The sequence below is a fragment of the Etheostoma spectabile genome, unplaced genomic scaffold, assembly GCF_008692095.1.
Source record: "Etheostoma spectabile isolate EspeVRDwgs_2016 unplaced genomic scaffold, UIUC_Espe_1.0 scaffold465, whole genome shotgun sequence".
NCBI classification, from domain to species: Eukaryota; Metazoa; Chordata; class Actinopteri; order Perciformes; family Percidae; genus Etheostoma; species Etheostoma spectabile.
The window spans coordinates 379,711-388,615 of record NW_022605616.1 but is presented as its reverse complement, the minus strand read 5'-3'; the positions used below and the strand labels follow the sequence as shown (position 1 = coordinate 388,615).

Here is an 8,905-nt window from a genome sequence, read left to right as displayed (position 1 = left end):
ACACACACACACACACACACACACACACACACACACACAGGTAATTATACAATATACATTGGCACTCATGCTTATCCTGCTACTTATATTCCAACTATTTATATTCGTACTATATTCATGTACCTTATGTTCACACTGCACTACAATAGAATTGGTTTAAATCTTTAGAAACACTCTTTTTAAGTTAATCTTAATTTATTTCTACTTAACGTTTTTATTTGTTATTGTAGTTATGTTACTTCATGTTACTGTACACTTATTGACTCTTATTTTACCTTGAATTTGACTGTGAGCAACTGAAACTAAACAATTTCCCTTAGGGGATCAATAGTCAAAAGGGGATCAAAAGTATTGTGATTCTGATTGAGTGGGCTGATATGAATGTATCTAACTATCTATCTATCTTACTATCAATCGAGGAATGTGTGTGTGTGTGTGTGTGTGTGTGTGTGTGTGGTGTGGATGATCTTGTTGTCAACTTTTTGGATACTACGCTTTTCCCTTTCTTCAGTACCACGTATGGAGATGGAGCAGGGAGGTGTTATTATGGAAGCCACGCAACTTCTAGACAAAACCTGCTCTTCAATAGCATTCACACACTACTATTGGCCCGGCGTCTACGCTCACGCAAGGTAGCGTAACCCGATTTGTTCAGGTCCCCCAACCAATCGGCCTGTTTTATAGGGCGGGTCTTTCCTAGAAGTTACGTGGGATCCATAAAAAAGCTTAGCTTAGCATAATAAATGGAAGCAGAGGGAAACAGCTAGCCTGGTGGCTCTGCCCCGAATTAAAGAATACATTGAACAATCTCTGCAAAGCTCACTACTAAACATGTATTTCTTTAGTTGAAGTGGTAAACAAACAGAAACTAGTGTCTTGTATTGAAACTATTGCCTGGTTAAACAACAGTTCTTCCATCTGCCCAGTACTTATATGCGTCCAGCTGTTGAATCCTTGTAAAACATAAAGTGTACCCTTCTTCAGTAGAACAGCGGTAGCATCACAGCCATCGTCTAGGTCAGCGTTATTTGCCGCTCCGTTCCTTAAACTAGACGGGTTCTTCTTCCGCCTCTCCAGGAAACGAACAATATGGGAGTTCATCCTGAAACAGACACATTTATTTAATTATCTTAACATTTATGTACAGCATCTGTGAATCTGCCCCGTGATTTAAGATTTTTAGATCACAAAACACTTTGCAGTTATTTACCAGTTTTGTTTGATTGACAACTGATTTATCATGCCCCAATGTTTATCTGCATTTTACATTTCATGTAGTTTATTTTTTCCTAAATGTTTCCATCCATCTTCATCCGCTTATCCGGTATCGGGTCGCTAAATGTTTCCATCAACATTAAATAACACTTGTTATTCCCAGGCTACAGAGAATACTCAATTCAGATTGGCTGCACGGTGTGCATTAACTACAGCAAACCGAAAGGCTCTGTGTTATTAAATGTGCCGTGCTGTTTAGTGTCTGGGTTTTGTTTGTTGATCCGTTCCAGGTGTGCGCCGGTGACGTCACACCTGCGAGCTAAAGCTGCTCAGCTGTGATCATCAGGAAGAAGCAATAAGTGGCCTTGCCGGGGCCACTTATTCAGCGGCGGCCAGTGTGCCAGACAGCTGAGTGGAAGTCAGGAAGTGTTGCTCCAACACAGCTGTGCTGTGAAGCATTGTAGTGTTTATTAGAATGTCATTTGTTACTTTAATAAAAACTTTGCTCTTTAGTTTACTTTTACTGATTAATAATAATCCTCGTTACTTATAGAGATCGCTTTCTGTTGTTTGTGGTGTTTCTTGGTTTAACAATAAATTACTTTACTTCAATCCCTCTGCAGGGTTTATTAAGTTGTTAGTCCTCATCTGCAAGGGGGGTTTCACACCTGCCTTATTTAGTTGGGTTTAATCACACTACAGTTGGCTTTGACCCTTGGTGCGGTTCTTTGGGCATTTTGGTCCACTTGGATTTCTCCAGGTGTGCAGGGGAAATCACTCCAAGTTTACAAACTCATCAACTGATTTGTACCAAAAATAAACAAACTATAGGTGTGAAAACGCCAGACATTATAGGGACATAACACTCTGACATAGAGTCATCATCATGCATTCTAGTGTAATACTCATACACAAGTTTACTCAGAGCGTGCCAACACATTGTTTCCAAAAAAGAAATAGTTACCAAAAGTTTATTTTTTGCCATGGTATAAATTGGATAATCCAATCTCACCCCTCCTCAACTGGTTTAATCCAGATACATCTGTTTGTTGGCGTACCTTAGAGATTGCTATGACAGAGCCTTGGTCACTCCATGACATTCTTTTTGCCAATGTTTCAAATAAACAGTGCCAGCTACGCTTTGGCTCCATTATCTCTTATCATATAAAAACTGGGAGATTAGCTGAAACATACTGCCAACTTGTAACTGCAAATTTTTTCCCCATTATTCAATAACACAGCACTCCTGATTGGTTGGAGGCCGATAACAGCCCCACAATGGGAACAAAGGGAAGTTCATTGTCTAAAAGACATTTTTAGCAAGGTTGGCTTGTTACTACCCTTTACAAAACACATTCAGTCTACCAGCTCCTCTTTTTTCTTTTACCTTCAGTTAAGGTCGGCACTCAAGGCATTCGGTGTTCCCGGGCAGAGGGCTCTGCCAATCCATCCTATTCGGAAGTTATTTACTGTGCAGCCTAAAAACTGTGGTATGGTATCCAGGCCCGTGATTGCCCAGGACTGGGTACTAATCTCGACTGGCATGATGTATGGTCTGACATTCCAGAAGTATCACGCAATCCAGACCATCAGCAGATTCACTACAATTTCATTCATAGGTTATAGCTCACCCCCATGAAAATGCACCATATGAAAATAATGAACAGCCCTTTATGTACTTTCTGCCCAATTAAAGCTCAAGGTACATATCTTCACATGTTCTGGGACTGCTCTCCTGTTGGTCGGTTCTGGAACAATATTGCATCCCAAATTTCCACCTTGATTAATGGCACTGTACTCGTTACTTTTAATGTTTTGCCACCTCATGACATGTCTATCCGTGCATGGACCCTTTCCGTCTTGGATATACGTGGAACTGTCAACATCCATGGAGCACCGGAAAGGACACTAGACACTTTGTGTTGTTTTGTCTCCCTCCCAGCTTTCCTGTGTGTTTTGTTTTGGCTCCGGGACGCATTCCATGTCTAGGTGTTATTGTTTGTAATTGTTTGTACGTGTTAATTTTCAATATACAATAAAAAAAAATGTAAACACAAAAAAAACTTTGGATTTGAATAGGCACTAACACAGCAATACGAGCATTCTGACTGGTGAAAAAGAAGAACATTACACTAATCTGCTTTGACAGGTTGACTGCAATTAACGGATTGGGGCCGCTGTTTTAAAGTACCCTTATTTTGTCAATGAGTATTCTTTATGAAAAAAACATAAGGTAATTATTATGTAATTATAGTACTTACTTCATGATCAAAATGTAGACGAAATACATCAGAATTAACGTGAGAGCTTCCCACCTGGAATGCACAATTTAGCATGTGAATTATTCTGTAAATTACAATCTGAGACATGTTGTTCATTCTTGTGATTAATTTGAGCAATTATTTAAAAATTAAACTTACCAAACCACTTTTTCGTCATAGATGAACTGCAAAATGGAAATAAGGAAAATGACAGAGAAGTGAAAATCCTAGATTTGAGTATGTAATTCACAAAGCTGTCAAAATCCCATGCTGTTAACACACAAAGGCATAATTACACGTAAATAATCACATCAGTCCAGCCGGTTGTTAAGTGAAAAATATATTCATAATTCTCCTCGCAAAACACTTGCATGAATCTTTGTAATTGCATTGTTAAAGCTACAGTGCATTGGTTTTTGTTTCCCCAATGATGAATTCTTCTAAGTAATGACAACAACACTGAGGAATTATCTTGTAATTTAAATTTTAACAGAAATGCCGTCATCCGTCAGTCACTTTCTTCGGTCATTTTAGTTTAGCTCTTTTCCTAACAGTACAATCACTGGCCGAAATATTTTGTAGCCACTTCTTCGGTTTTTCAGCCATGCCTTCACCTGTTGCAGCACTCCTCTTCCTTTCCAAAGCTAAACGCTGCTGGTGTCCTTTCTCAGCAGTGACGTAAATGCATCACTCAAGCTGCTGCACGCGAATGTCGCCGGACTACACCATTTTGTAAAAATAGCCATACTGAGAACTTAAGAGAGGTTTTGTGGAGCTAATAGGGTTACAGTTTTTCTTTTATTGCTAAACGACAGTGGTCACAACTGAAGCCACATGTGCAAAACTCTAACTACAGTCTGCTTTACCAACTGTCACCTGAACTAAACAGTTCACATCACCTGCAGAACTCATTCCAAGCAACACAACTCTTAACACGTCTCAAAACAGGCTCAGTGCAGCCAAACACTGAACAATCCTCATCTAGATAACACACACCGTCACTCAGACCATACTGAGAGTCAAAACACTGGCATCAAACACCAATAGAGATTATACAAACTTTTCATCTTTACAGTTTCAAGAATTTAAGTAACTTTACACTTATCAATATTTACTATGAGAAAAGAGTGAAATCATATTCTTTTCTTTTTTCTTTTATACCAGTTTTTACTTAAACAAGAATGCATGAAAATCCTCAGTTTGCTCACCTACAGTATATATATATATATAATGTATATACTGTAAATATACAGTATTTTTATTTCATCTGGAGTTATTTACAAAATTACTGAATATGTAAATTACTGAATAACTAAAGGTACTTAGTAGCTCAGACGTTTTACAAGTTTTTATCAACACATTGGATGTCTTCTCTTGCCATGAACCTACATTATCTCTAAATACAAATGACTGTGGTGTTCCCATAGCTTCCACCTCCATTACTTTGTGAAAAACAGTAAGTGGTTTTACTGTAGTAAAGGAATGTTTTCAGATTTTTCATGACTGTGTGTGTAACGTCAGACATCTAACTGGACATATTGGTATCTTTGTTCTTTTACCTGTTCACTCTTCCTCTATAAATGGTACAATTTATGTCACTGTTCTATTCTTATATGGAGTTTCTTAATTTCCAAAGTCTTTTTTGAAATTAAACTATACTAGTACACAGTAGTGTTCACTAACTAGTCTAAAACAAGAAACTGCATAGGCTTTCAGCTAAAATTGCAATCAGAAGTGTTTGATAGGCACCAGACTATTACTTCTCAGGGCTCCGAGATTGAGTACGTATCTCAATACAAGTATCTTGGTATCCTAATTGATGATTCTCTTTCTTTTAAACCTCACATTCAGCAGTTGGTGAAAAAACTGAAGCTGAAGCTGGGTTTTTATTTTAGAAACAAGTCATGTTTTTCCTTTGAGGCCAAAAAGAGACTTGTGGCTGCCGCTTTTATGTCAGTACTGGATTATGGCGATGTTATATACATGCATTCGTCAACTCAAAGCTTGAAACTTCTGGATACTGTTTACCACGGAGCTCTTAGGTTCATTACTAACTTTAGAGCCCTTACTCATCACTGTTCATTGTATGATCGGGTTGGTTGGCCTGCATTGTCCACCCGTAGACTTAATCATTGGTACACTCTAATTTATAAGGCTATGCTTGGTCTGCTTCCCCCATACCTTCAAACCTACATCATAAAGAAAGGTACAGGAAGATATTGTCTTCGTTCTGATGACTCATTACTGTTATCTGCCCCTCAAGCCGGACTGAATTAGGAAAAGGGGCGTTTAAGTACGCGGCCCCCTATGCTTGGAATCAGCTGCAAATTGTCCTGAATCTTCAGGAGATGGTTTCACTGGCTGCTTTTAAAGTTCTTTTAAATTACATGGAGGCTGAGCACACTGGCTGTAGATGTTATGATTGATTATTCTGACGATCCTTGTTGTTATTCACTATTGTTGAAATTTAGATATTTTATGACCTTGTTACTTACTATTTATTAACAGCATAAAGTGTTTTATGTTTTATGTTCATGATATATGTTATTTGTTATATGTCTGCAACCTTGTTGTTTGTGCTGCTGCTTATCCTGGCCAGGACACTCTTGGAAAAGAGATTTTTAATCTCAATGAGTTTTTCTTTCTGGTTAAATAAAGGTAAAATAAAATAAAAAATAAAGACTGAAATCCATTCTGTTTTGAATGTGTGGTTAACCGTTTTGGCAGCAGTGTGTTAGCATTTGAACAAAGTGCTATTGATCCACAGGTGCAGGTTGTGGTAAAAGCCATGGAATAAGTGTGTAGAGTTTTGAAAACTGTGTTCAAGCAATGAAAAACAAACGTGACATGCACTGCTGCTGTGCAGACTGTGGTTAGAGTTTTGCACATTTGTGACTCCAGTTGTGCCCACTGTTGTCTGGCAATTGAAAAAAACTGTAATTAGCTTTATATCAACTCATTTGGCAATGACTTGAATGAATGAATGAATTGAAATCAATACAATTTTTGTATGAGGAAGCAAAGCTTTCAAGTAAGGCCTTGGCTTGTCTCTTGTCTTTCATTAAATAAATCAACAGTTCTAGTTAGACGTTCATTAATATAAAATAGTGACACACTGTAGTTTTAATTTGATTGTGTTTGGGTAATATTTAGATGCTCCTTACCACTATAAGAGCAGAGATAGACAGAGTGTAGTACGTAGAGTCTCGGAGCAGAGGCCAGCGGGAGAGACGAATTGCCTGGGTGAGAGACAGGAAGACAGACAGACAGAAAGACAGACAGACAGACAGACAGTTGGAATGAGATGATGCAACTGCAAAAACATTTTTTGTCCTGTTAAGTAACACATCCCACAAGGTACTCGCTGCTCTGCACTACTAACAAGATAAACCAAGCTCTGTGTGTATGTGTGTATGTGTGTGTGTGTGTGTGTGTGTTTTGGCCTTACATAACATGTAATCTAAATAGGAAAAAAAAAATCTTTCAAGTATGTTTCTCTTTTCCTCCTGGGATTACAGCAGTGAACGGGACAGATATGATTTTCTAACACACGCACTTTTAAAATAAACGTTGTTATAAAATGAAAGAAAGAAAGATAGAGAGTGTAGTTTCTATCCAGTGTTTATTGTGAACCATTTTTTGTTAGGGTTAGGGTTAGTTTTTTTTTTTAAGGTATCATCTTAGGCGTACTGCTGAAAATTCAAAATGAAATATTCTTTACCGTCAGTTGGCTCATGGAGTAATGTTTTGAGTGAGTGATGGGAGGGAAACATGGAAAGTAAGAGAGAAAAACAGACAGGTACACATGTGTGCGTTTGTCTTGTACTGTACCTCTAGGGCAAATATCCCACACACTCCAATAATGCAGAGGATGTTGAAGACGGCCGAGCCGACGATGGTGCCGACCCCGACGTCCCCTTTCGTGATAAAAACTCCTGTACAGCAGATGAAAACACAAATGATCACAATACTATTGAAGTAATTGTACATTTTTATTCTCAACTTGTATATATGTTTGTACATTATTTCCTTTATTTATTATTTCTTGGATATTCTGTATGTGTGATGTGTGTCTGACATTCTGCTGCTGCAGAACTGAAATTTTCCAATTTGGGATCAATAAAGTCTATCTGATCAAATCTAAAGCTATTCATTCATATCTTTTGGTTGTGTGTATTTGGTGATGTTGACCAATGTTGGTTCTGTGGTGTGATTGTAGTCAAAAAGTCTCCTGATCCACGATGCTATATTAGCCCTGCTAATGGTAACTGAATAATAATTGAGTTTGCATTGCAACAAAAACAATTTTTAATGGACACCTCTATATATTTATGCTTTTATTTATATCATTTTTTCATCTATGTTTACATGGACTTTATTGTGAAATGGTTAATGACATTTTCTGTGAGTGAATAATCTGAGTGTCACCAGACATTCTATTGGGACATATTGTGACATTCTGTCACATAAAATAGTACTTTTTCCTGACTTTTCTCTATTTTTTGTGGATGTAACTCTTAAAACCATGAAAAAGAAAAATCAAGGCTATTTGCAACTCTCACTCTCTTGAGAAATGTTGCGGAAAACATAGCTATAGATTGCAATAAAATACAAACATCTGGATATGTAAATATAGCAGCAATAAATAGAAAATACAAATTACTATTACAAAAGTATTATGAGAGTAATGGTAACCTAAAATCATGAAATGCACAAAACATTAGCGGAGATGTCTACAGTCTGTACAGCTAAAATTAATCCAGTCTTGTTACACAAAATGTGTGTGTGTGTGTGTGTCTGTGTGTGTGTGTGTGTGTGTGTGTGTGTGTGTGTTTCTCACCAATGACAGAGGTGAACAGTTCAGGAGCTGAACTGCCTGCGGCCATAAAGGTTGCTCCGGCAACATCCTCACTCAGCTGGAGACGCTGGTGGAGAGAGGATAGGAGAAAGACAGAAAGAAGGAAGGAAAGGAAAAAATGAAAGAACAAAAAAAGAATAAAGAAACAAAGACAGAAACAAAAAAGAAAGGGAAAAAGTAAGAACATATGAAGAAAAGAAAGAATAAATAAATAAATAAAGACAGAAAGAAAAGAAAAAGAAAGTACATATAAATAAAGAAAGAAAGAATAAATACAGAAACAAAGAAAAAAGTAAGAAAGACAGAAACAAAGAAAGAATAAAGAAAGAAAGAAAAGAAAGAATAAATAAATAAAGAAAGAACTATTCTTCACAGAAATACATCCCAGCGTAAAGTGATGGAGGCTAAGAGGAGGCGGTGCTCTCTTACCTCACATATCTTCTCCAGAGACGGGACAAAGTAGTCGTCACACACCAAGGCCAGGGCCAGGAACATGTAGACCGTCTGCAATTCAATTAAATTTATAGTATATTTATAGTATCAATTCATAACAAGAGTTATCTCGAGACAC

The 8,905-nt window shown here is 37.5% G+C and overlaps 1 protein-coding gene and 1 long non-coding RNA gene across 2 annotated transcripts in view; one reads left to right on the top strand and one right to left on the bottom strand.

Moving 5' to 3' along the window:
* The window catches only part of LOC116686770 (uncharacterized), an 11,048-nt gene extending 10,331 nt beyond the window's left edge, over window positions 1-717 (top strand). Inside the window, exon 3 of the long non-coding RNA XR_004331349.1 lies at window positions 539-717. This is a non-coding gene — a long non-coding RNA (uncharacterized LOC116686770). The remainder of the gene's footprint in view (window positions 1-538) is intronic.
* slc24a3 (solute carrier family 24 member 3) overlaps window positions 1-8,905 on the bottom strand; it is a 197,871-nt gene that overhangs the window by 13,954 nt on the left and 175,012 nt on the right. The window contains exons 4-10 of the mRNA XM_032511822.1: window positions 8,764-8,838; window positions 8,317-8,401; window positions 7,308-7,411; window positions 6,641-6,715; window positions 3,636-3,661; window positions 3,477-3,530; window positions 975-1,102 (exon numbers count right to left, since the gene is read on the bottom strand). Of these exons, the coding sequence (XP_032367713.1) occupies window positions 975-1,102; window positions 3,477-3,530; window positions 3,636-3,661; window positions 6,641-6,715; window positions 7,308-7,411; window positions 8,317-8,401; window positions 8,764-8,838 (547 nt within the window). The remainder of the gene's footprint in view (window positions 1-974; window positions 1,103-3,476; window positions 3,531-3,635; window positions 3,662-6,640; window positions 6,716-7,307; window positions 7,412-8,316; window positions 8,402-8,763; window positions 8,839-8,905) is intronic.